This window comes from Zingiber officinale, chromosome 10A (genome assembly GCF_018446385.1).
Source record: "Zingiber officinale cultivar Zhangliang chromosome 10A, Zo_v1.1, whole genome shotgun sequence".
Classification (NCBI taxonomy): Eukaryota; Viridiplantae; Streptophyta; class Magnoliopsida; order Zingiberales; family Zingiberaceae; genus Zingiber; species Zingiber officinale.
The window spans coordinates 78,422,136-78,450,032 of NC_056004.1; the positions used below are offsets into that span (position 1 = coordinate 78,422,136).

At 34.4% G+C, this 27,897-nt stretch overlaps 1 protein-coding gene across 4 annotated transcripts in view; it reads left to right on the forward strand.

Annotated features, from left to right (window-relative positions):
* Nucleotides 1-27,897, forward strand: part of LOC122027016 (tRNA threonylcarbamoyladenosine dehydratase-like) — a 70,619-nt gene that overhangs the window by 14,850 nt on the left and 27,872 nt on the right. For 3 of the 4 annotated variants that reach the window (XR_006124244.1, XR_006124245.1, XM_042585811.1), the window contains exons 4-9: nucleotides 185-332; nucleotides 6,412-6,624; nucleotides 14,193-14,327; nucleotides 21,201-21,335; nucleotides 23,555-23,770; nucleotides 24,548-24,672. Coding sequence is in view for 2 of the 4 variants with exons in the window: in XM_042585811.1 (XP_042441745.1) it covers nucleotides 185-332; nucleotides 6,412-6,624; nucleotides 14,193-14,327; nucleotides 21,201-21,335; nucleotides 23,555-23,770; nucleotides 24,548-24,672 (972 nt within the window). In the remaining 2 variants the exon portion in view is untranslated. The remainder of the gene's footprint in view (nucleotides 1-184; nucleotides 333-6,411; nucleotides 6,625-14,192; nucleotides 14,328-21,200; nucleotides 21,336-23,554; nucleotides 23,771-24,547; nucleotides 24,673-27,897) is intronic. The other variant, XM_042585813.1, reaches the window with a different exon arrangement.

Sequence of the window (27,897 nt, forward strand, 5' to 3'; positions counted from 1 at the left end):
ATTAGTACCATAATAAGGTTGGTTAAGATACCATTTGATTGTACCAGTATGCCAAATCTACTTGTCTTGGATGGTGCATCTTATTTTTATTTCACTTCATTTAGGACTAGTACACAGCTGATGCATGACATATTTTCTGTTTTTTTTCTTGCTGAGTGGGATCATTTTTCTTTTTCTTTTCCAGGAACATCCAATTCTTTGGTTTTGAGTTTCAAAGAAAAGTATCGGATGCCTATGTTGTTGTTGTTGGTCTTGGTGGAGTTGGTAGTCATGCTGCTTCCATGCTTTTACGATCTGGTATTGGCAGGCTCCTTCTTGTGGATTTTGACCAGGTACCCTCTCCATGTTTCTCAAAACTCTTGGTCAAGATGCTTCAACAATCTGACACAATTGTATGCTTAAGATTGCAAGTAGTGCACCTGCAAAAACCACCCCATCCAGAATAATAAATGAAAGTTTAAGAAATATGCAGTTGATATCTTAAAAAACTATGCTCTTTATTATCCCATTCTTTTCAGGTATATCCAGCCTGGTCCAACTAAAAAAATTAGCTTAAGTGAGAACTACAGGGGTGTCATTCGGGTGGATTGGGTGGGTTTGGGTCGCATTGAAGATCGATTACTAAAAAAAAATCTTGACTTGAATCCGAACTCAACCCAAAACCCTTAAACCCGAACCGGATTACCTGACCGACCTGAATAACCAGCTCACCAAAAAAAAAACTTTTTTTTTGTTATTTCCTTATAATTCTTCCTTTTTATCTCAATATTTCATCATTGTTATACTAACATCGTTATTTATGTATATAAAATATCTTAATTTTCAAAATAGAATTTGATTTAACTTCAAAAAAACTCCTAAATCCTAAATTCAGATCAACCTGGGTCAACCCGAACCCGACCTAACCCAAATCTAAACCCAAAAAATCCAACCCGAACCCTCCCAAAACCCAAAACCCCCCAACTTGAACCCGATTTTTTTTGGATTGACTTGGATCGGATTGACGAGTCGGGTTCATTTTTAACCCCCTTAGGTCTGTATGTTTTAAGTTAGTTAAGAGTTGAATGCTGACTTGTTTCTAGTCAGACCTGCAAAGATCACATGCAAATAGAAACAAAAGAGTAGTTGCAAATAAAGCTGCTAGCAATGTTCAGACGTCAAAACGACTGATTTGGCATTCTAGAATTGGTCAATAACATTGGACGTACAAACAGGGCAACATATGATTTAAGTCATCTAGAACAACATACATTCAGCGGAGAACCCAATACAAAACAGAAATAATTTTGGAAGAAGAGCAAGTAAAAAACAACAAGCATCCTACTGAATTAACTTTTATTTTTTATTGTTTAGATAAATTAATCTCAATAACTTTCATATATTTATTCATCTAAAGTTGTAAATTTAGTGAGATCATGAATTTTTATATATATATATATACAGCGGACTTTCACATGATTACAAGAATATCTAATATTGTGTTTGGTTCATGGAATAGACAAAGAAAAGTTATTGTCTCCAAGGTGATTATGGTATGCACTCTAGGAAGAGGAGAATAGAGAAGTTGATAAGTCAAGAACTTGATGACTTGTAATGAGGAGAGCTCCATCAGTGACCTAGCAAAGGATGAATTCTGGAGTAAGCTTCACACATTTGAATGATTGAAACGATTAAGGAACCGATGCGAGGCGAACTAAAGAGTTGGAATACATAAGTGATTTATCAAGGATGGCTTGATGCATCTGAAAGACTCAAGATGATGGAGGTGGACTCATGGACAACGTAAAGCTATGGCAAATGAAGTCTTGGTGACTAGTGAGAGATTATGTATGAATTAGAATCTTGGGTTCATGTCTTTGGCCAATATCACAGAATGATCTGGGTAGAATTAATTAATTTTGGTTGTAAAGAGCCTCTGACTAAGGAACAACAGGTTCATTCTTATTCTTGGTTGTAGTCTGCAGTCAAGTCTGATCTTAGAAGTTCACATTAGCTTGTGAGGTGTTAGCCTAGTAAAGTTACGATTCTCAAGCAGATTGAGTCGACTGAGGGATGATTTGTTCGAATTGAGTGTTGAATCGATTCAACTACAAATTTGATTGACCTTGGATTTTAGTTGACTTAATTTTTATGAAAATTAGGTGTTGTAGGTCACTCTAATCATTAGGCGTGTTTTGTGTTGTTAATTATGTGCTAAATTGTGACTGGTATTTTATCATTATGTGGCCGAGAAAAACACAATCAAGGCTTCTTCTACAGGGTTTGGTAAAATTTTATTATACTTTATTTCTTTTTCTTGTAATTCTTCACCCCTTGGAAAGGAGGGTTCCTTAGTGGTATTACGAGTGTGATCCACCAACAGATCGACAGGCCATGGAATAGGAACATGAGATCTTAGTCACTTAAACCATCTTATTAGCTTTGCACTTGTAAAAAAAAAAGGACAGCCCGGTGCACGAAGCTCCTGTCATACGGGGTCCCGTGAAAGGATCCATTGTACGTAGCCTTACCCTGCTTTTTGCAAGAGGCTGTTTTCATGATTCGAACCCGTGACCTTTTGGTCACAAAGCAATAACTTTACCGTTGCGCCAAGGCTCCCCTTCTATTAGCTTTGCACTTGTATTTATCTATTTTCTTAGCGCTTATTGTGTGACATAAACATTCACACAATGGATCCATAAGAACGAATTAGGTTATTTGTCTTTGCATGTGCCAGAGAAAGTGAAATTCATATTTATAGTATTACGAGCTAATAAACCCCCTCTAGCACTCTGGCATTGGTCCTACAAATCTCTCTAACATCATACTTGTGTTGGTTAGTCCTAAGAAAATCGTACCGGCTCCACTGTACAAAAATTTTGTACAAGTGTCGAACCTTTCCTTAAATAACCTATTGTGTTCTTTAGAAGCTAAATTAGGAATCACAGACGGAACTTAACATCATTGATTCCAAATTTAACTTATCTATTCTTAATGATTTAGATTTGAATCGCAAGCGGAACTTAACACTATTGATTCAAATCCACCTATGTTATTAATTCCATTAAATATTAATTTCCAAAATTGGCTTCCAGGACTGTATGGCGAGGCACATGACCTTCTTGGATATGGGAGCAACCACCACCGCCTAGACAAAGCCTTTTAAGGAAAGCTAATATTTAATTTCCTTAAATAACTTTAGGTTAACCAAAAAGAACAATCGAATCACAAATTCGAAAAATAAAGAAAACACAAACTCGAAAAAACTAATTCGAAAAACTAGATCTAATGCCTCTTGTGTTTGGTATTTCCAAAAATAACTATACAACGAAAACTAGTATGATGCGGAAAACAATTACTAGTTATACCTTTCTTTGTAAGCAAAAATAACCTCTTGATCTTCTACCGTATTCCTCTTCTTATCCCAGACGTTGTGTGGGTAATGATCTACCGAGATGAGAATCCACCTAAGACACCTTCTCCAAGCAAGATTCGGCTACCATAATTCTCCAAGAGAAGTAGAGGTCCGGCCACCACCACCAAGCTCCAAGGGATGCTAGAAACAAAGCCTTCTTTCTCTCCTTCTTCTCTTAGCTAGAATCGGCCATCAACAAGAGCTCCAAGAGAAGATGAAACCGACCACTAAAGAAGAAGAGAAGAGGAGAAGGAGAACCTCTAGGGCCGGCCACACCAAGGAGAAAAAGAGAGGAAGAAAAAAAAATAGTCGTTAGCCATGAAGGCACCTCTACCCCCTCTTTTATAATCCTTGGTCTCGGCAAATAAGGAAATTTAATAAAAACTTCCTTAATTCTTTTGTCATGAAAAAGAAAATTTATATTAATTAAAAATCAATTCCCTTTTCATAAACAACATGGCCGACCACTTTTATTCTCCATCAAGGAAGTTTTTTTTTTTATTCACAAGAATAAAAACTTCCTAATTTGTTTCCGGAAATTTATAAAAAAAAATTTCTCCAATAATTTTTCTCTTCATTGTGGTTTGTAAAAAGGAAACTTTATAAATTAAAATCTTTCTTTTAAACATGTGGATGATTTCCAAAAAGGAAAGTTATCTCTAAAAATTAAAATCTTCTTTCAATCTACAAATAAGGAAAGATATCAAATCTTTTCTTAATCTTTTGTAGAAACTTATAAAAGAGAATATTTAATTTTTAAACTCATTTTTAAATCATGAACATGGTTAAACAAGGAAAGTTTTCTCAAAATTAAAATCTACCTTTCAATCTATAAATAAGGAAAGATTTCAAATCTTTTCTTAATCTTTTGTAGAAAGCTATAAAAGGAAAGATTTAAATTTTAAACTCTCTTTTAAAATCATGATATCCACATAAGAAATAATTTTAATAAAAATCCTTTTTAATTATCTAGTGGCCGACCACCTAAGCTTGGGACCCAAGCTTTGGTCGGCCACCTATAATTGGCTCCACCATTAGCTTTGGCCGGCCCTAGCTTGAGCTCTAAGCTAGCTTGACCGGCCACCTTAAGGTGGGTAGAAAGGTGGGTATAGGTGGGTATTATTCTCTATATACAAGAGGCTACGATAGGGACCGAGAGGAGGAATTGATTTTGGTCTCCTGATGAAATTAAGCATCCCGTGTTCGCCCCGAGCACATAACTTAATTTCATCAATAATAATTCATTCCACTAAAGAACTACTATTGAATTACCGCACTTATCCCAAATTATATTTTGGGCTCCTTCTTATTATGAGTGTGTTAGTCTCCCTGTGTTTAAGATATCGAATGTCCATTAATTCAAATGAGTTACTTACAACTCACTTAACTAATATCTAGTTCCAAGAGTAGTACCACTCAACTTTATCGTCATGTCGGACTAGGTCCACCTGCAGGGTTTAACATGACAATCCTTATGAGCTCCTCTTGGGGACATCATCAACCTAACTCTCTAGGACACTGTTTCCTTCTATAATCAACAACACACACTATAAGTAATATTATTTCCCAACTTATCGGGCCTATTGATTTATCGAGCTAAATCTCACCCATTGATAAGTCAAAGAAATAAATACTAAATATATGTGTTTGTTATTATATTAGGATTAAGAGCACACACTTCCATAATAAGTAAGGTCTAGTTCTTTTATAAAGTCAGTACAAAAAGAACTTACCTAAAATGGTCCTACTCAATACACTTGGAGTGTATCAGTGTAATTTATTAGTTAAGATAAACTAATACTTAATTACACTACGACTACTTCAACGGTTTGTTCCTTTCCATTTTAGTCGCGAGCAACTGTTTATAATTTATAAAGAACCGACAACATGATCTTTTGTGTGTGACACCACACACCATGTTGTCTACTATATAAATTAATTGAACAAATTACATTTAACAAATAAATGTAGATATTTGACCATTTGTGATTCTTTATTTCTAAATAAATGTTTATACAAAAGTTAGGCTTTTAGTATACACTCTAACAACTTGTAGCAGAGAAAACTCAATGCTAAAGGTAAACAATCTTATGTAGAAAGGCTAAACTCATCATGGCAAGTACTGAACCAGATAAAGAAACAATATGAACCACTTCTTTCTTGTATTTACAATTGATGCAGGGACAGGTAGATGCTGTATGGTAGAATCTTTAAAACCTAAGGCTCCATCTTTGAAATCCTGAAAAACCAAGATTCCAAATCTTTGAAATCTATAGTGGGATTAGAGATACTCCTCTTTTGATGTTTCTCTCCTTCTGAATTTCTGCAACCAAGGATATTATGATGGTCATCAGAATATAACAAGGATCCCACCCATGCAAAAATATGCTCCAGCAAAATGACAATTACCTCAATGCCCTTGTTATAGAAGTAAATAGAAAACAGTTGTATATGCAGAGTTTTTATATTCTAGTTGTCTTTGCATAGGATTGTTTGCAAGCATTTGTCATGAATTTCCCATACATTTTTATTTATCATTATTTTTTAAGAATGATTCAATCAATTCGTATCAATTTACTGAATTTTATAAGATTGTGGTGCAGAAATAGCTTGTTTTTCTTGCATCCATTCAAATTCAATGACGACTAAATGATGGGAAGTATAAATGAAAGAGAAAAAAGGCTTAACTACTCATTCATCTTAACTACTCATTCATCTATCCTTGAATGGGATATTGTTTAACACCAGTTGGGCTTCCTATCTATTCTGCATTCCTGACTCTCAGTTTATGTTAATGAAATATCAGAATGTGATCACTCATTGCTAACTTTGTTTTAAAGTCTTTAACATAAGTTAAATGCATCCAAATGAAATTGTTATTTGCATACTTATATGTTGTCACATCAAGATAGGGCATTGATTCACGTAACTGATTGATGATTGGGTTCATATGACTTGATTTATCTAAAGTATATTTTCCAATGGCTATATCTAACAATCCTGCCTTTGTGTCATAGGTGTCACTTTCATCACTAAATCGTCATGCTGTGGCCAACAGAGACGATGTTGGAACCCCTAAGGCCCTTTGTCTGCAGAAGCATTTTGCAAGCATATTCCCCGAGAGTAATGTGGAAGTAAAAGTTCAGATGTATGATACATCATCTGAGGAAGAAATTCTATCAGGCTACCCAGACTTTGTTCTTGATTGCATTGACAATATTGACACCAAGGTGATAGCCTGTGAACCAATTAAAGTTCACAATCAGCACTAGATTTACTTAAATACTTGGTTCACTCCTGCTTAATCTATTTACTTTTGATGGTAGTGGTTAGTAGGATGGTTTCAGGAGCATCATGCGATGTAACAAGGTTTGATAAGGGGACTTAGATTGGGATTATCAACAGTACTTTATTATTTTTTTGATGTGACTACTGTTGGAAAATGTGCTGAATAATGAAACATTTTTCCTATGATTTTTACTGATTTTAGTAAAAATTAGGATATTATATTGTAGTAGATATTAGAGAAAGATACACTATAATTAAGGAAATATATGATGTAGTCCATGGCTAAAATTTTGAGCCGTGCTAGAGTTTCTGGATTCGAGTTGAATAATACTATTTCAAGTTATGATGTATTGCTAGTGACAAATTGGAGGTTAAAGAAAGATGAACATAAAGAAGAAAAAGAAGATAAAGCACTTATATATTTATGTTTGTCATAAAATTTATGTTTTATCTAAAATGTTAATATTCGTTAATATTCTCTTATATGGGCAGAAGTTAAAAAAAATTACAATGCTATATTAATTCATCTTAACCTGTGATGTATTATGCCAAGGAATGTCAAGTGTTGACATGACACGATGCTCATGACATGATTGACAAAACAACACAGTAGACATTGCATATGTCAAGTAGTATCGAGTTTTGTTAATTTATTTGAATGATATGATTAGATTGTGCCGACTGTCATGGTATAAGATTTCTGTTGTTATTAGTGTTAGAGTTATTGGGAGAGTGCCAAATGTTTTTTGGATGACTATAGACTTTTATTAAAGATAAATGCATGATTTATGTTTAAAATAATTTTGTGTGTGTGTATTTATTTGTAGAGTATATTATGTGAATTGATAAAGAAAGGGCAGCTCGGTGCACGAAGCTCCCGCTATGCGGGGTCCCGGGGAAGGATCTATTGTATTGCCCTGTTTTTTGCAAGAAGTTATTTCCAGGATTCGAACCCGTAATCTTTTGGTCACAAAGCAACAACTTTACTGTTGCACCAAGGCTCCCCTTCTATGTTAATTGATGAGAGTGTAAATAAATTAAATTAAAAGTTTGAATTGTAAAGAACTTTAGAAAATTAAAGGCCACAAGCTAAGTAAGGCTGTAATTGAATTGGTGAATGATAATTTTAGTAATAAGAAAAGGATCACGACAATTGTTATCATGTTTGTGTAATCCGCAAGCTTCTTCATATGATGCTTAGGCAAAAATGGAAATTTTATAAGATCCTGGTACAACGTGCCAATGTTATGGACCAAAGTATTGGGTTGTTAGAAAGTAAGATATACAAAAATATTATAGGAGAAATTAGAATGCTAAGCTGGATGTTTATAGTCATTAAATTAGATAGAATAACAAAGTCTAATATTCGATTTCAATTAGGAGCACTCCAATTAGATGATAAATTAAAGAAAAATCTATTGAGATGGTATGTTAAAAAATTGAATTGAGTGGATGATACAAGTATATAAGTATTCGACTTGACTCAATCTCATCTCATACTACCCTAATAAAAAGTGTTAATCATTGCATACCTACACAAGTATCGGTGGAAGAAAGGACCAATATAATGGGTTCTATATATGTATATATATTTGGAAATGGTGGTAGGAAGCAATAGAAAAATAATATGCACTATTTTTTTTTTTTTTGCATTTTCCCAACTCAATATTATCTTATGCTACATGTTTTATCTTTATGTATTGTTTCTATGTGATATAGCTCTATATACCTATCCAAAAAAACATATAAATTGACCTTCGACATTCATTGAAATTATAAATGAAAGAGACAATTGAGAAGTCCTCTCACTTTGTTTTTGCATTAGCTCGCTCAGTGCATAGATAAAAACGTCATAATTGTTTGTGCATGTAATATTCAAAGGAGTAAGAGTCAACACAAGCAGTAGGAAATAAAGGAATGACTCTGACTTTGGAAAGTACTCCTCCCCTTGAATCCCATTCCCTACTGAAGATTAAAGCCCCCTATTATTTGAGATAAAAAGAATTAGTCAAGTGAGACATATTTATATACAAATTAGGAATCTATTTTAGAAAACTATAATTAGGTTAATTGACAATTAGCTAATTGACATATATATTAACTGATAATATGGTAACTAATATATACAGATAATACTATCCCTCAAGTTGGAGCATGGATATTAATCATACCAACTTGTTACAAAGATAATCAATCTGAACTTCATTGAAAGCTTTTCATTGAAAGCTTTTGTGAAGATGTCCTGTTGTTCTCCGGTCTTCACATATCAGGTAGAAATCAAGCTTTTTTGAATTTTTTCATGAACAAAATGACAATCAATTTAATGTGCTTAGTTCGCTTATGAAACACATGATTCGATACAATATGAAGAGCAACTTAGTTATCATACCATATTTTTGCTGGTATTGAAATTTTAAGTCCTACTTCAGTCCAGAGTTGATATATCCACATTATCTCACATATGTGCCATAGCCTTATATTTTGACTCTGCACGTGACACAACGTTTTGCTTCTTACTCTTCTATGAGACTAAATTTCCTCCAACAAAGATACAATAGATCTTCTATCCATTTTGGAACCTGCTTAATCTATATTTGAAAAACATTCAATATGAGTGTGCCCATGATTTGCATATATGATACTTGCTTCTTTCAAGTAACACAAAATTTGCTCTAACGCTATCCAATGATGAACTGTTGGAGATGATATAAACTGATTGACAACACTAACTGGATATGCATATTTGGACAAGTCACAGTAAGGTAATTTAACTTCTCAACCAACCTTCGATATCTTTCATGATGTTCAAATAGTTCCCTATCTCAATGGAGGTGCATGTTCTAAGTTGCACTACAAGGCTTTGCCCCCAATTTTCTTGTCGGTCGAGTATTATATTTTCTCTGAGATAGAAATATATTTTTTTTACTCATAATTTCAACACCCAAGAAATACTCTAGCACCCAAGTCTTTCATGTGAAACTGAGTATGGATGAAAATTTTAAGAGATGAGATTCCCGTAGTATCATTTCTAGTGATAACAATATCATTCACATACACAACTAACAGAATGATACCTGCTTGTACAACATAAAATGGTCAAGCTTGCTTTTTGTCATATCAAAATTTTCAACAACCTAACTAAATTTTCCAAACTAAGCACGAGAACTCTATTTCAAATCATACAAAGATATTCAAAGATGACAAACTCGCCTTGACTCCTTGAGCAACAAAACTAGGAGGTTGCTCCATATATACCTCCTCCAGAAGATCATCATAAAGAAAAACATTCTTATATCAAGTTAATGTAAAGACCAATGATGAGTAGCAACCATTGAAATAAACAATCGAATAGATGTCAATTTTGCAACAGGAGGAAGTCTGAGAATAATCCACACCATAGGTTTGAGCATAACTTTTAGCGACAAGACGAGCTTTTAATCCGGCAACTGACCATCCTGATTGACTTTAATTGCCCATTTGCATCCAATAGCATGTTTTTCTGAAGGTAAATTGACCAAGTACCAAGTGCCATTGTTATCTAAAGCATTCATCTCCTCTATCATTGCATCTTTCCAACTAGGATGAAATATGATCTCATGGACAATTTTAGGAGTAGAGATACAATCAAGTAAAGCAATAAAAGAACAAGAAGAAGACGACAAGCCGTTTTAAGAAACAAAAGAAGTAGAATAAGTACACTACATTTACCTTTGCTTAATGCAATAGGAAGATCATCACTTGAGACTGGATCTGATGCCAAAGTAGTAGGTGTAGGACATGAATCAAGAGGTTGATGCCTGAGTAGACTTGAATAATAGGAGGTATGACAGGAGCCAATTCCGGGATGGGTGCGAAGGATGTGATAGAATACACCAACAAATCATCATCCTCCCTTTGATGAGTTAGAATAGGTGAGGATGGGAAATAAAGCGTGTCTTCCATGAAGGTAACATCAATTGAGATAAGATATTTGTTAATACTGGAACAATAACACCTATAACCTTTTTGAAGACGAGAATAACCAAGGAAGATACACTTTAAAGACTTTGAATATAATTTAGTGGCATGCGGGCGAACATCCTGAATAAAACAAGTGTTACCAAATATCCTAGGCTTATTGGGAAAAAAGATTTTATAAAGGATCTCACCATGAAAAAAAGAGGGCATGCGACTAATGAGAAAACATGCTGTAGAAACTGCATCAACCCAAAAAGGTTTGGGGATATTCATTTGAAATAAAAGGGTCTGTGCAGTTTCAAGAAGATGTCTGTTTTATGTTCAGCCACACCATTGTGGGATGGAGTATCAATACAAGAGATTTCATGAAGCATGCCATTCTGACCCATATAAGATTGGATGTATATTACTTGGTATTATCACTTCGCAAAGTATGGATGGATGCATGAAATTGAGTTTTTATCTCAACACAAAAGGTACAAACCAGGGAAAATAACTCAGAATGATTTTTTATTAAATATAGCCAAGTTATATGAGAATAATCATCCACAAAAGTAACAAAATATCTAAAATCAGGTTTAGAAAAATAGGACAAGGACACTAAATATCAGAATGAACTAATTCAAAAAGAATAGTAGTACATTTATTACTCTAGGACTTGAACTAAGACGGTGATGTTTTGGAAATTGACACGATTCACAATCTAATGAAGACACCTTATCATATTGTCAACAACTTTTTAAGCAAAGGGAGAGATGGATGTTTCAACCTACAATGAGCTTCGAAAGGAGAAGTGACACTCAACCAAGCAATAATTTGGGAGCGGTGTGTCAAGAATGTAGAAGCCTCCAGACTCATATCCTTTACCAAGAATCTTCTTTGTTAAAAGATCTTGAAATAAGCAATGATCAAGAAAAAATGAGATGCAATAGCTAAAATTACAAGTTAGTTGATTGACAGAGAGCAAATTAAAGGATAAATTAGGTAAATGTAAGACAGGACTGAGGAAGCAAAGGCTAAGATTGATAGTGCCAGACACGCACACAAAATGGAGACCCATTAGCTAAAGTAACGGTAGAAGTGTTAACTTTGGGCTGAAAAGTAGAGAAGGGACTAGAATTATCTGTCATATGATCTGTGGCACTAAAATCAATGACCCATTTGGAGGATGAGGAAAGAAGACATCTATTTTGTTTATCTGAATTAACAATAGCAGTGATAGAAGAAGGAGATGAAGACTTGAGTGATTCCTGTTATTTTGAAAACTTGACAAATTCATTTACAGAGATAAGGATCAACTTATCAGAGACATCATTAGTGGATGTAATATGAGCTAAGTGTTTTTGTTGATTTTTATACTGAAGCTTTCTACACTCAAACTTCGTATAACTTGACTTACAATAGAAGTTGCAGATAATACAACCCGAATTTGGCGTTCGAGTTTCAAATTCCTATGAGCCACTTCCTTTGTTTCCTAGTTCATCTTCCAGAAACATAATTAGTATTGTAACTCACCAAAGCACTAAGTGAAATAGGTGTAGAACTTGTATGGAGAACACTACTAAATACATTTTGTAAAAAAGAGACCTCAGAACTAGAGAGAACTCATGACTTAGCAACTCAAAGTAAGGAGAATACTTTGCAAACCTCATACATGCGTGAGAGATTTTCTTTTCCAAAGTACATAAATTCCAAGTAATCCATTATTTCTTTAACAAATTCAGAGTGATTGATCAAGTCAATTACCTCACTATCAATACGATTCTAAATATGAAGGAATAAGCAAGCATCCTCTCTAAACTATGCGTGCTTCGAATCATCTTGAGGAGGGTCATCATGACCATCTTTGTCAATATTTCGTAGATAAAAACAAACAGTTTTACTCTAATCCAAATAGTTCGAACCATTTAGCTTATAGTACGTGATTTTAGACATCACGAGCACCACATCCGTGACAATAGAAGACTTATTTTTAGTCATTAGACTTTATCCCAAAAGAAGTCAAATAAAAGAAGAATCCGAAGGAAGATCCAAACCAACAAGTACCGACAAACTCATGTGAATAGGTGCTGCTTGCGTTGAGGAAAGTAGGACAGGTTCAGCAAGGATCGCTGGTGGTCGAGATTGGGTGACGCCGACGATGCTTCTAATGACACGTATATGGAGAGCGGTGGCGGCGGTGGCCGGGGATAGGGTTGACGTGGTGGCTTCTCAACGGTCGGAATTTGAGACGATGACATCGTGGAAGGAGAGTTGGCACCCGGTGCGGCGGTGGGCCAGCATGGGAGCTGCCCCCTTATATTCTTTGCTAGGGAAGGAGACATGCAACAGCGATCGGTGGGGCGACGAGCAACAACCGATAAAGGAGGGAAGGAAAGTGTGCTGACGAGGAGGTTGTTGCTGGTCGATGGAGGTGTGTGGGCGACGATGAGGCAGTGATGCACCACGGAGATGAAAGTACGTGAGAGGTAGAAGAGGCAGAAATCCTAATTTTGAATTCCTAATTTTGAAGTTGCTATGATACCATGTTATTTGAGATAAAAAGAATTAATCATCTTTATCAAAGAGTTAGACATATTTATATACAAACTAGGAATCTATCTTAGGAAACTGTAATTAGGCTAATTGACAATTACCTCATTGATAGATATATTAACTAATATATACAGATACTATAGTAACTAATATATACAGATAATATAGTAACTAATATATATAGATAATATCCCCCTTACATTCTTTGCTATATGAATTATCAGCCTTCGTCTTTCCCAATTTGGGCTATTAAAACCAAGGGATAAAATAAAATTTTAATACTTGCCCCTTTTGATCAATCTATCCTTTCAGGAATAAGTCCGAAAACACCTCCTAGGAAGAAAATGCACCTTTGCTCCTTAGTGGCAACATACTTTAAGTGTAGAGGTAAAGCATCTCTCTTTAAGCAGTAGTCGGTTATGCCTCTTGAGTAGTGAGGTTGAGAACCCAATTTTAGGCCTAGGTGCTTGATGTTCTATGTGGTGCAAGAAACAAAGCTTTTATTGCCTCCCTTCAGAGCGAGATGGAGGCCATGAGTGGCCTAGGATGCTCTTCTAGGTCTTGGAACAATGCCTAGGATTAATGGATAAACAAGTTTCTCTTGATGAAACAATTTTAGGCTTAGGTGCTTGACGTTTGATGTGGTGCAAGAAACAAAGCTTTTATTGCCTCCCTTCAGAGCGAGATGGAGGCCATGAGTGGCCTAGGATGCTCTTCTAGGTCTTAGGACAATGCCTAGGGTTAATGGATAATAAAATTTCTCTTGATGGAATCTTTGTATTTGTTTGACTTGAAATATCTGGAGTGCTAACTTAAGACTGCCTTCATATTTAGATTTGATAAGCTTTTATAACATAACTAGCATTTAACATCTCAAAGATAATATAGAATTATATAGAACAATTTTTTGCTTATGCATTAGCTTTGGAAGATGCTAAAGGATGAAAATTCCCTTTTTTTTTACTTAGTAATTTGCGATTTGTTCTTATTCTTATTAGATGGTTATGTCATCTTTCAGGTTGCTCTCCTTGCTGCTTGTGTGCGTAGAGGTTTGAAGGTTCTCTCAGCAATGGGTGCGGGTGCTAGAGCTGATCCAACGCGAATTCGTGTTGCTGACTTGAGAGAATCAATCAATGACCCACTGTCTCGAGCGGTAATAATACACTTCGCATGTTTCTTCTACTTATGATTTACTTTAAGGTTTATTCATTATTATTGTTTTTCACATTTGACAAAATTATATCCTAGATTTTTCATTGGGAGGATTAAATGTCTTGGTATTGTTGTCAACATGTGGCAAAAGGTGATTCGCTCGCCCCCAGCGCCCCCGCCAACTCGTCCCTAGGTCAACACGGAGGAGGTAAATCACGGGTGGCTACTAGCTATTAGTGCAAATGGCCAAGACATGGGGGAGGTTATGCTCGGTCACGTCGAGTTTCGACCCCAAGACCTCATGTGGCAACATGAACTTATTATTCATGTTCAATGATGGAATAATTAATGTGGTTGAATCCATAAATTTAACTACGAAATCATACTAGTCAACATGGGTAAAATTTAATGTTCCATCCGCCGACCACACTGGTATCGACATAGCGAGGCCAAGTTGTGGTGGCCTCGTGAGGTTAGTGGTTGCCGCAACCTTATATCTTTTTTTAAATTTCTTTTTTCTCTTTAATTTGTAATTTTAGACAAATTTTTATTTTTTAAATATGTAATTCCTTTTCATGTTAAATTGTTGAGTTTTAATTTTTTTCCTCTTTCATCCATTAATTTTTTTTATCTCCTACATATTTATTATTTTTTTCCCATCCACTCATCCACGAAGGTATAGAGAGAGAAAAAAATATTTTAACTTTTTAATGATGATAATTTTTTCTTTATGAATAATCTTTTCACAAGGTAAATAAAGAAAAAAATCCCTATCTTTTTCCTTTCCTCATCCGGCCATGAGGTAAACATAGGAAAAAAAACTTGTAAGGATGCATAAGACAAATTATTAAGAAAGATAAAAGAAATTAAATATAATGTAATTTCTAATTTTATAAAATATACTATTACTAATGAACTAAATTATTATATATATAAATTTAATTTAATTTTAAATTAATAAATCAAATTTAAATTTAATTTAAGCCTACTTGATCTTGTTATGTTTACTCGGTGGACTTCAGTTAATTCTAAATCGATTTTTACTACATATTATTAAAACTTAAACTCAATATTCAACATTTTAAATATAACTTAATAGTAAATATCTACAATAAGCAAATATTAATAAAGGTATTTTTTTAATTAATATATTTATATTTTAAAAAAATACCGAAACTACATGACACAATATAGTACTGAAACCATATAGTTCCGATCATAAACTAAAACTCCAGCACATTTCAAAATTTTAAACCTTGGTTGAATCAAAAATAGTTTGGCTATTTGATAGTGGTTTCATCATGTTCAATGATGGAATAATCAATATGGTCAAATCCAAAACAGTTTTCACAGTTGGTAGTGGTTGTTCTTGTTTACCGTTGCATGCAAAGTGCTTGTTGGACTGCACCATCCCTCAACCTCTGAAGATGCTTATTGCATTCAAGAAAGGCAACACAACACGTTATGTTGGTTAAAAAATCATACAATAAGCTGATCTCTTTAATTTGTCCTCTCATTGACAAATCTTTTTTGTCTGGAAACCCAACCCAATTGAATAAATCCTTACACAATGGTAGATGAGCATACTTTGAGTAAAAGATTGTTATTGTCTAAAGACTAATCATATTATTCAATTGTTACCTTTCAATAAGCTGATATCATGTACAAACAACAGAAGGATAATGGATTCCTAAAAGAACCGAAAAGCATAAGTGGGAAGGTTTCTTGATTTTACCTCAATTTCAACTTAACACTCGCTGCTGAAACTGTGGAGCAATCTTTCTACAGTTCCTATTTGAAATTAAGGGGAGGGGAGTCAAGCAGTTTCAAACTTATGAAAATGGGGTGGTTCACCCATGGATCTAAACAACTAGGGAGGTGGTGTTATGAGTAAGAAATGGTGGAAGCGGTTTGTGTGATTGGAAAGGAGTTGGGGAGGGTTTTAATATATATGTTGTTGACAAACCCAACCTATTCTGCTAAACCAAACTGAATCAAACTGGTTCAGATGGATTTCAACATTGGTTCAGCCAAAACTCTTAATTTAGTCTGAACCAGATGAAACCCAAATCAATGTCCACCTATTCTCCCTCCAAATCGAAACCAAATTAGATTTAAATGCCACAAAATTTTCTTATACACATACCGGTTCAATCATAAATACTTCTAATCACCTCAATTAACTCTCCAATATCCTAATACTCCATAATTAACCTCAGTATATGCCAAGAATGCTCATCTTGGTGCAACTAATCCTCCGACCTCTCTAGAGTGTATCTTTAGGTATGTAGATGAGTTGTAGATAAAGTTGAAGTCCACAAAGGTTCTTGGCCATACCACATGATCACTTAAGAACATTGTCCTTATCCAATTTGTCAATGCTTTGCTAAGTGTTGCGACACATTTTTTGTGATCACAATAAAATTACTAATAGTGCTTACTACTATTAATATCTCGCCCATAGCTTTTTTAATGGTGGCTATGTTGAGGGTGATGAGGGAGAGGGCATGATTACAAAGGAGCTTGGTAGAGATGATGGGTCCTTAGGTGGTAGCCATCAAGAAGGCATCATAGATATTAAGAGTAGGGCCTCTAGATGATGGCCGTTGCACAAGAGAGGAGAGGATTGAGGTTAAGGATGGGGTTGATGGGGTTTGGTGATGGAGCAGGGTCTGATTATTTTTTCTTTATGGCCTAACTTTAAATTTGTCATAGTATAGCTGTGAATATATTTATTTGATGTCAATTAGGCAAGCACACATCAACAAATTTACACCAATAATTGCTTTAGACAAACAAAGGCTATATCTGTTAACACTCAAGTAGTTTTTCTAGTTTAGTAACACATTTTAGTTTGGCTATAGTCATTAGAACCATAGAATGAAATGCCGGACGATTTTTACTGTTCCGTCAGGCGGACGAAACGACACCGGAGGCATCCCCGTCTCGGATGTGTCGCAAGCGGTGTTGAAGGAGTCGAGGGACGCCTCCGGCGACACCGGAAGTGTCGAGACACTTTCGGAGGCATTGGAAGTGTCCCGCGATGCCTTTGGCGCCGAAGGCATCGTGGGACGCCTCCTGTGGCACTAAAAAAAAAAAAGGTAGATCCGCTACCTTAGCGGCCCCTCTAGTGCCGGCCCCACGAATATGGAGGGAGGTTCATGCAGGTACACAGGCCATAGGCGCATGGCGGGGTAAACCCCAGGTCGTCAGTTCCTGAGAATCGACCCCTGGCCATTACGCCAGAGATACCATGCGCCCACCGTCTGAGCTACGCCCTGGGGGCACCTCCTGTGGCACTAAAGATGTCACGGGATGTGTCCGGCGATGCTTCCAGCACCGTCGGACGTGTCCCTGATCTGTTGCGGGCTGCGGTGTTTCTTTTGCCCGATAAAAATTATTATTATTTTATTTAATTAATGTAAACAATTTTTAAGGTATGTGTGATATTTCGAACAGGTTTTTATAAACCCTAATTAAATTATCCTAGTAAACTATATAAAAATATATTTAAAATTAAAATAAATTTAATAACTTTTATTAATTAATATTTTGATTTTTTTTAATGTTTTAAATTTCATTTAAAAATTTTAAAAATATAATAATTCTGATTTATATTCTAATATATATTTTAATTTTGTATTATTTTGAATTTTATTTAAAATTTTTAAAAAATTCTAAAAAATAAAAAAATTCTAATAAATTTAAAAAATCTAATAAATTAGATTTATATTTTGATAATTTTTTTATTATTTTGTATTTTTTTACTCGATATTTTTTTTACTATTTAAAATATATATTATTTAATTGATAATTAATTAAATGAATAAATAGTTAATTTAATAATTATTATATATAAAGTAATATCTTTGTATTACTTTATATACTTATTATTAGATCAATTTTAATTCGAGTTATTGTTAGATCAATTTTTTTAAAGAAAATTATATTTAATTATTTTTTTAACAATACTAAGTTATTCAATAATTAAAAACTTATACAAAATTAATATACAACTTATTTTTATATACACTATAAACATATTTATCTTATAATTACTAGATATGAATAAAAAAATACTGAAATTGTATCGGCACGACACGATACGATACAATACCAAAACCATATTATTTCGGTCTGAGATCAAAATCTCAGGTCGAAATTTTAAACTTTGATTAGAACATCTATAGTTTAAGCTATATTTTAGATATTGTCAGTTGTATAATGTGTCTTCTTTCAAAATTTATTTTTCTAAAATTACATAGTGGCTATTTCAACTTTGATTTTATGTTGGTTAGAAATGTAACATATATTTTTCTTTATCAGAATATTTTTGCTCAATGACCTATCTCATTCGCTGTGATGTTTCTATTTTTTTTTTCTGTCTGTCAAGAAGTAAATTGAACCAAAAGGAGATAACATAATTCTTTGTCGGGATATTAAAGACTAGAATCTCTATTCTCTTTTTTTTTTTTCTAGATCTGAACAATGTCAAAACCATTTTGAGTTAATACTGTAATGCAGGAAGATTTATTTTAAAATTATTATATGCCCCTCTATTCAAAATGCTCCAAGATATTTATAGTTGATGTAGTTGTTTCAAAGAATTGTGTTATGTACTTGCAATATTTCATGATAACAAAGAATGAAATGATATAATGATTTGAGACAAGTCATCTGGCAACTATATCATAACTAAGATAAAATTTGTTACAATACTTTTTTTGATGACTTAAATGAGCATGAATCAATTTTGAAAGAATCATTGAAAAATATTCACAAAAGCCATACTATATTAGAAGATTGTTATCTAACTACCCACACTTCCATTCTTTTGAAGAATAATTACACACCTACTGTTTGTTTGAAATGCTAAATTAAAAATAGAAATGGAAAACTTTGTAGGAGTGGCATGATCCACAAGTTTGGTGCTATGAAAAATACTAATAAGAGAAGGGCTTCAATACGGTGGTCAACTTAAAGCAAAATACTGACATGCTTTTTCTCACTTAAATTCAGGTCAGAAGATTTATAATCAAATTTAAAGTTGATTACAATATTCTACATTTATCGGCGTGGACATAAGAAAAACAAGTATCCGTAAACAATAATTGCAAAGCATTAATCTGATTGTAATATTGTTTTTCCTTGGCATCTTTAATAAAAACATTTATATTCATTAAATCAAAATTAAAATAAAATCTTTGAAAAAAATACACTTATGTAGAGAAATTACATCCTTGTATATGAGAAAATACATAGCTATCCACCAAATCTACAATATATGATGAAAGCACATGAGAAAAACCATTGATGATGATATTGAAACAAATGCCTGATCTGTCATAAGAAATTCAATCTCACCTCTTTCAAAGCAAAATGAAAAACAAATGTTTTTCTTAAAAACACACTTGTGTATATCAAGTATATCCTTCTACAAGGAAAGTAGATCCCCATCCACCAAATCTAGGGAGTATGATGCAAATCCAAGTGAAAAGCCATTGATGATAATATTGGAACCATGGTCTACATTAACCAAACATAAAAGATCAGATTTCACCATGGTTCACCTTTGTGCAAGAGCCTAGATGACACATGCTCATACCTATGATTACACAACTTCAGACTTGGTTCTGGAACCCAGACTTTTCTCATATTAAGAATCTTCTCATATGAAGAGTTTATAAAGCCTAAATTATTGTACTACCATTGACTTGGTCTTAATCGCTTTGACCACTTGTTTAGTCCTATCAAATTAATGAATCAAATCCTTCATTTGAACTAGGTTATGATATTGTATCAGAGCATGCCTAAGTATGGTGAGGTGATCAAAATGGTAAAGGTTGCTTATGATGGTGAAACTACCATTGGTAATAGTTGTTTGTTTGTCATCAACTGGAAACATTGGGCCTTGATGAGAACAACAAATCTTATGCTGAGAAGATTGTGACACACTCACGTAGAGGTTGCGGGTTGTGAAGTTCTATATCTATCTATTACCATTAAAGCCGGTCTAAGGATCTTGCTTTGTTGTTCCTGGCTTATCAAAAAGCATATGTAGGAGTTATGCGTGTGTATTCTCTGTTGGTATTAAAAAATATTCATTTGGTAAAAATAACTAAAATTATAAACAGAGGATATTAATCACAGATATGTACAATACAATGTAAAGCACAACAATCTAAAATAGGTCAAAACATAACATTGCAAAGTGCTCAATTTTTCAATTACAAATTACCACATCAAAATCTTAGTATAGTTTTTTACAATCACAAGTATTGGTGCTCTCTAGGAGATGAAACATCATTAAAAAATGCCTGATCAAATTCTGATCATCAAATTAACTGAACTAACTTTTTTCTCATTGCATAAAGGCCTGGCTAACCTCAGCTTGTATATCTTGGCTCCAATTGCAAAGAGTCACCTAGAAGGACTGCATATTGTAATAAGCAATGCAATCTGACATCTAAGATGGTAAGGAGATTTCATATTTGACTGGTGAGGTCACTTTTTAAAACCTCGGGTAATATGACAACTTGTTCATTTGCACTGGATGATGATGACATACAAATGTCAAAGCATTAAATTTGTCATCAGCCAGACAAGGTCCTCTAAACTTTAACAAAAATACTAAACGATGAACTTTCCCATATAGTTCTTGTTACTAAATGATGGTCTTAGCTTGTTAACCGAGTCTTGTGTACCTTTTTTTTCTCTTTTTAAATGTATTTGCACTTAACCCTTTTAATCTATTTTGAAATTGTTTGAGAATAAATTATTCATCAACTTATTATGTGCTCGATTGTTTATGTTTTTCTTGAACTTGTTGCTTTTGTTATTGATTTATTTTGTGTCACGCCATTTTTCCTTAAAGGTCAGATACCGTTTGAGAAAAGACCATGGGATTGATGGTGGAATACCTGTGGTATTTTCTTTGGAGAAACCAAAGATGAAGTTGCTTCCTTTTAAAAGTTTAACTGAAGAAGAAGAAAATCCTTCAGACTATCAGGTTTGAAATGTCTTCTAGCAGTCTCTTCTTTTCATTGTTTGCCTAATTGACATTGTTTTATGTCACAGGCATGATGGGGGTATTAGGCTCCATTGTAATTCAAAAATCTTCTATTTTCAGTTTTTGTTTTATAATAATAGGAAATGAGTGAATAAAGTATGTTTGACGTCCAAGCAACCATCAAAATCTCCAAATATTTTAATTTTTTAAAGTTGTTTTATAATCTTTTTTATTTTGAAAATTAGTAATCATAAAAAGTGTTACCAGAGACCAAATCTTTTACATCATCCCCTTATCCCTCAATTCTCTCAAGTTGTATCTATATCATTATTGTCCCAATTCTCTTGCCTTGATTCCTGTGGTCTCTACCGTCTTTTGTCCGGCAACAAAACTGTCCTATTCTTTCCCTATCCTTTTAAATCTTCATAATCTCCTTTGCCTTTAACAACATCCACCTTCTCTAAACACTTCCCATCTTAGTAATCTATGGACCATTTTGTGATAGGAAGCTATCTTTATAGCTCGTGCCCTCCAAATTTATCCCCTATTAGTCAGTCTCTTGGTATTGTTTGTCTCTTCATCTTCTCTCAGTTTCCAATGGTTAATTGTTTTATGTTGTTAGATTGGAAAGTTAATTAGTTGCCCATTTTAAAATTTTCATTTAGAATTTTTTTTCCTCATATGAAGAGGAACCTTGGCACAACGGTAAAGTTGTTGCTTTGTGACCTAAAGATCACGGGTTCGAATCCTGAAAACAGTCTCTTTGTAAAAAAATAAGGTAAGGCTGCGTACAATGGATCCTTTCCCGAAACCCCGCATGGCGGGAGCTTTGTGCAACGGACTGCCCTTTTTTTTAGATGTTTTCCTCATATAGGGAAAATTCTTAAATTGATGGATGAATAAGTCTCCATTTTCTTTGTCAGGTCTACTTGCTTTTCTATAATTTTTAAGAACCATAACAGATGCAGGCATCACTATGGCAAATAAATCCTTGTTGATTTTTTTTTTTTTGGAATTAGTGCCCTTTCCAATTTTCCTTTCCTTGCTTAATGAACTTTCCAAATTGTGGCTAGTTAATTGTCTCTCTTCAAGTATGAAAATGAGAAAGTGATATACCTAATGATTTATGGGAGGGTGAAATGACAAATGTGGGTTTTGATGGGCTCTCCCAAGTTGTGGAAATGTATGCGTTGAATGTTATGTGATATTAATGACATTCAATTGTGACAACATACTTAAACCAAACCACCATCACTCTCATAGGAATGTCGATGGTATGATGGAGTGCATTTATTAAATCTGGCTGAATATTGATATCAATAAAATAAAAATATTTAAGAAGTTGAATGTTTGTTGATCAAATTTGGTTTCCTTATCAGCTAATTTAATTTTGTATCTAGATCGTATCCTGCTAAAATTATATTCAAATTTTACTTTTTATTGTACAAATTATCTTAATTCTGTTAATGTAGTAATTTTGATATTATATATATCTTTGCTTGACAGATTTTCTTTTTCCTTTGCTCTAAAATATAGACTTTATTGTTAGTGTATTTGAATGCAAACTTGGAGTAGTAAATTATTTCATTATATGACAAATATTTTCTATAAATTAATATAATTGATTATGCTAAAAATTTTAAAATAAAATCATTGTTTGAATATTATGCTAGTTTGTTATATCTGATAAATATTTTTTTTTGCAAGCAATGAAAGGGGTCTAGATTTTATGTACATATTCTTCACTTTCAAGATGAAAAAAATATTAAATCAATCACTTTCAAGATTTTTACAATAAAATTTTTGATCTAGAAAGATGACGCTATTTGTTTCTGTTCAAGGTTTCATAGTTGTTATCTCTTTCAAAATTGATTTTTTTTTTCCTAATCCCAAACAGGTTTTAATTTTCTCTGGATTGCGTTTTTCTTCAGAAACTTTTGAACTTAATTCAAAAGAAAATTACGAAAAGTTTTATATTCCTTAATAGGTCTTAGGTCTAGAAGTGGTGAATTATTCATAATTTTTTGTTTATATTACACTTAAGCTATTAAGGTTATCTATAATAGATCATAGAATACCAACTTTTGACAGTTACATTCCAGATTTTCATGACATTCAGATATGTTCTCTTTGTTGTAATCATGACGATTGCAGTACATTATTAAAGCTATGAGTTGGATTAGTTGGGGCATCTAATATCAACTAAACTATGTTGCCAGGTAGTACCAGGTTTCAGAGTTCGTATTATACCTGTTCTGGGTACTATTCCAGCAATTTTTGGGCAAATAATGGCCTCATATGTTGTGACTCTGTTATCGGGATTGTCTGTTGAAATGGAACCTGTGGTTAATTTGGATTTGGATCATTATGGGATTCTTCATAACCGCCTTGTTGAGCATGAAGAGTCAGTTTATGGCTCCTCCATTGAAGTTTTGGTATGACATTCACATTATTTACCTTTTTAGTATTCACTGCTATGGTGTTCATATACATATTTATATATATTTTCTGTTTTCTTCAGTCAATTTGTCATTGGATGAGATAATTTGTGGTGATTTAGTGTCATTTTAGTGTAAAATTATAAATGAAAAATCAGCAAGAGAGGGAAACAAAGGCATGCTTATCTTATTCCGAACTGTGTGATATAGATCCAAAGATATCCTACTTTTACTTAGATTACTGAGTGTCATAATTGTGCAAGGAAATTCCGTCAATATAAAATCAAAGAAAATATTCAGTCATATTGTTATTTATAGTCGATGGATCACGAAATGAGCGCAAAGTTACATATGGAATAGATTAAGTAAAATAAATAAATAAAATGCAACTAAATCATCACTCTACACCAAAGAAAATTGATTAATGTACTCCCTGTTTTTCTTTTGCTGGAGAAGACATTAAGCGGCTAAAATACAATGATATTTATATTGTAAGGTAATATTAGGCTCCACTATTTAGTGTGGATGTTCGGTGTGTCTTCTAACGCTAAGTATATTTGTTTCTCTAGTACCTAGGCAAGGTATTGCCTCAAATGATGGTTCTTTTTATTTGCTTATGGTAATTAGAAAATCATTGTAATGTTAAATGAATAGCAAGCGGATTTTTATTCTTTTTCTTTAGACTATGGATGGTGGAACATCTATTCTACCTTTTCAGAATTTATTATAACTTGAAATGCTTATATTATTCCTTAACTCTTGATGGAATTTAAGGTTGATGTCGAAGAAGTTATGTATGTCGTCAAAGAGTTGTGGCATGGAAGAAGTGCAAGGGATCAATCCTTGATAAATGTTGGGCGCAAAATGTGGCGGTCTGTTAATGAGTTAATGCTCGTAAGGTATTCATGCCCTATTGATTTATGCGTGCTTAATTTGTTAGGGAAATATCTTTGTTGCAAAACTTTTCTAATTGACTATTTGTTGTTCTTGTATAGTTCATATTCTAGCTAAAGTTGCATTTGAAGTTTGGTATATAGAATCTCTCTGCTCTTATATGTTATATGATCCAGTGTTCTGTCACTAGTATATCTTAGTCAAAATTATTTGTTGAAACTCGTGGAAAAGAGAAAATCTCTCTATCTTATCATTAATATGTTTACATGCAGGTATTTATATACATAAAGAGAGAAAAGAAAAATCAATCTCAATCCCTACAGTCAAGGAAGTACAATCAAGATCAATCTCAATCTCAATCCCAATAATCAAGGGAATCCAAATTAATCATAATCCCTACAATCAAGGGAATCTTCAGAATTATTCAACACTCTCCCTCAAGCTGTAGAATATAGATTATATGCACCAAGCTTGTTACATATGTAGTCAATTCGGGGACCTCTTAGTGACTTAGTGAATATATTTGCTAATTGATCATGTGAATTGACAAAGTTAGTAGATATTTCTTCAGATATGACTTTCTCACAAAGTGACACTTCTAGATATGACTTTCTCTTTGACAAAGTGACAGTCAACTTCAATTTGCTTTGTCCTCTCATGAAAAACTGGGTTCAAGGCGATATGCATGGTGGTCTGGTTGTCACATATAAGTGATATTTGTGTAACCTCTCCAAACCTTAGTTCCTGAAGCAACTGTTTTAGTCATATAAACTCTTTGATGGCTATGGCCATAGCTCGATACTCTGCCTCTGCACTGGATCTTGCCACAATATTATGCTTTTTGCTTTTCCAAGAAATAAGGTTATCTCTGACAAATATACAAAATCCAGAAGTGGATCTTCTATCAGTGGGAGATCCTGTCAAATCTACATTAGAATATCCTACAACTCGAGTATGTCCTTTGTCTTCATACAAAAGACTCTTTCCTGGTGCGTCTCTGATATATCGAATAATACGAGTCACAGCATCCCAATGTTTCTTGCATGGAGAGTTGAGAAACTGACTTAAGGTAGCTTAGTTTCCCTACTAATCGTCAGGCTCCCCCTGATTTGGCAGGAGCATTGACTGTCTTTGAATTTAACATTCCCGTTTCTTCCAGAATAACCATTACATACTTCTTTTGGGATATGATGATCCCATTTTTAGACTGTGCTACTTCTATCCCCAATAAATATTCGAGTTTGCCGAGATCCTTTGTCTAGAAATGTTTCAAAAGATGCTGTTTTACTTGTGAAATTCCGAGATGATCACTAACTGTGATGACGATATCATCAACATAAACCACTAAGTAGATGCAACCAGTAGATGAGTGGCGATAAAAGACAGAATGGTCAGTCTCGTTCCGAGTCATGCCAAACTGTTGAATTACAGTACTAAATTTACTGAACTATGCCCTGGGTGACTGCTTGAGGCCATATAAAGATTTTCGTAGGCGACATACAAGACCAGAAGACCCCCTGAGCAACAAAATACGGAGGTTGCTCCATGTAGACCTCCTCGAGCAGGTCACTATGTAAGAATGCATTTTTTATGTCCAACTGATAAAGGGGCCAATGTCGAATCGCAGCAATGGACAGGAAAAGACGCATAGAAAACATCTTAGCAACAGGAGAAAAAGTATCCCTATAATCCAATCTGAAGATCTGAGTATAGCCTTTAGCGATGAGGCGAGCCTTAAGCTGGCCAACCGTGTCGTTTGGACCAACTTTCACCATATATACCTATTGACAACCAACAACTGACTTCCTAGGTGGTAGAGGAACGAGGTCCCAAGTCCCACTGCGCTGTAAGGCACACATTTCATCGAGCATAGCCTGTTTCCATTCTGGATGGGCAAAGGCATCACCTGCAATCTTTGGAAGAGAGACAAATGACAAGGAAGAAAGATAAGAAAAGTAGGAAGGAGAAAGACGATGATAACTCAAGAAAATATAATGAGGAGAAGGATTACGAGTGGAACGCATACTTCTCCGAAGTGCAATCGAAAAATCAGACTCAGGAGACAGGTCCGGAGGAAGAGGCGAAGGACTCGGCTCCAAAGGTGTGTCTATGATAGTGTCAGTGATGGGCGGCAACAAAGCAGGGCGAGGACGACGCCGATAAACCTGCAAATGAGGAGATGGAGCTGGGGCTAAGAGAGACGCCCCCGGAGGATAAAAGATAGTCACTGGTGCAGGCGGAGAAGGAGAGAACTCGGATGGAGATGCGTGAGACCCAAAAAAGGGAATCAAATCAAAGAACGTGATATTAGCAGAAATAAAGTACCGACGAAGAGTAGGGGAATAACACTTATACCCTTTCTGAGACCGGGGGTATCAAAGGAAGACACACTTATGAGACCGGGGAGAGAGTTTGTCAATGTCAGGATCAAGAACATGAGTAAAACATATAGAACCAAAGACCCTAGGTGGTAAAGGATGAAGAGACTGATGAGGGTAAATTACATGATAAGGTTTTTACCCTGGAGAGTTGAGGAAGACATGCGATTGATGAGATAATACGCAGTAAGTACAGCGTTGCCCCAAAACTGATGAGGAACGTGAGAGTGGAGAAGAAGAGTCCGGGTAGTCTCGAGGAGATGACGATTCTTATGTTTTGCAATCCCATTCTGTTGAAGGGTATGAGGGCAAGACGTGCGATGCAATACATAGTGAGATGCCAAGAAGGTATGAAACTGAGTAGATAGATACTCGCGTGCATTATCACTTTGCAAAGTTTGAAGAAAAATACCAAATTGAGTTTTGATTTCATGGAACAAGGATTGAAAAATAGGAAATAATTCTGAACGATCCTTCATCAGATATAACCAAGTACAATAGGAAAAATCGTCTATAAAAGTAACAAAATATCGTGATTCCAATGTAGAAGAAATACGACTCGGACCCCAAACATTAGAATGAACAAAAGAAAAAGGGAATGTAGCCCGACTCACAATACGAGGAGAAAAAGAACTGCGAACATGCTTTCCTAATTGACACAACTCACAAGACAAAGACTCTAAATAAGAAAGACTAGGATGTAATTGTTTCAACTAATCTAGACTTGCATGTCCCAACTGAGCATGAATAAGAAGTGGAGATGTTGTCGCTGAACTAACAAGAGAGGGTTGTTGAAGCTTGTATAGGCCATGAGACTCACATCCGAAGTCAATCATCCTTCCCGTACTCCGG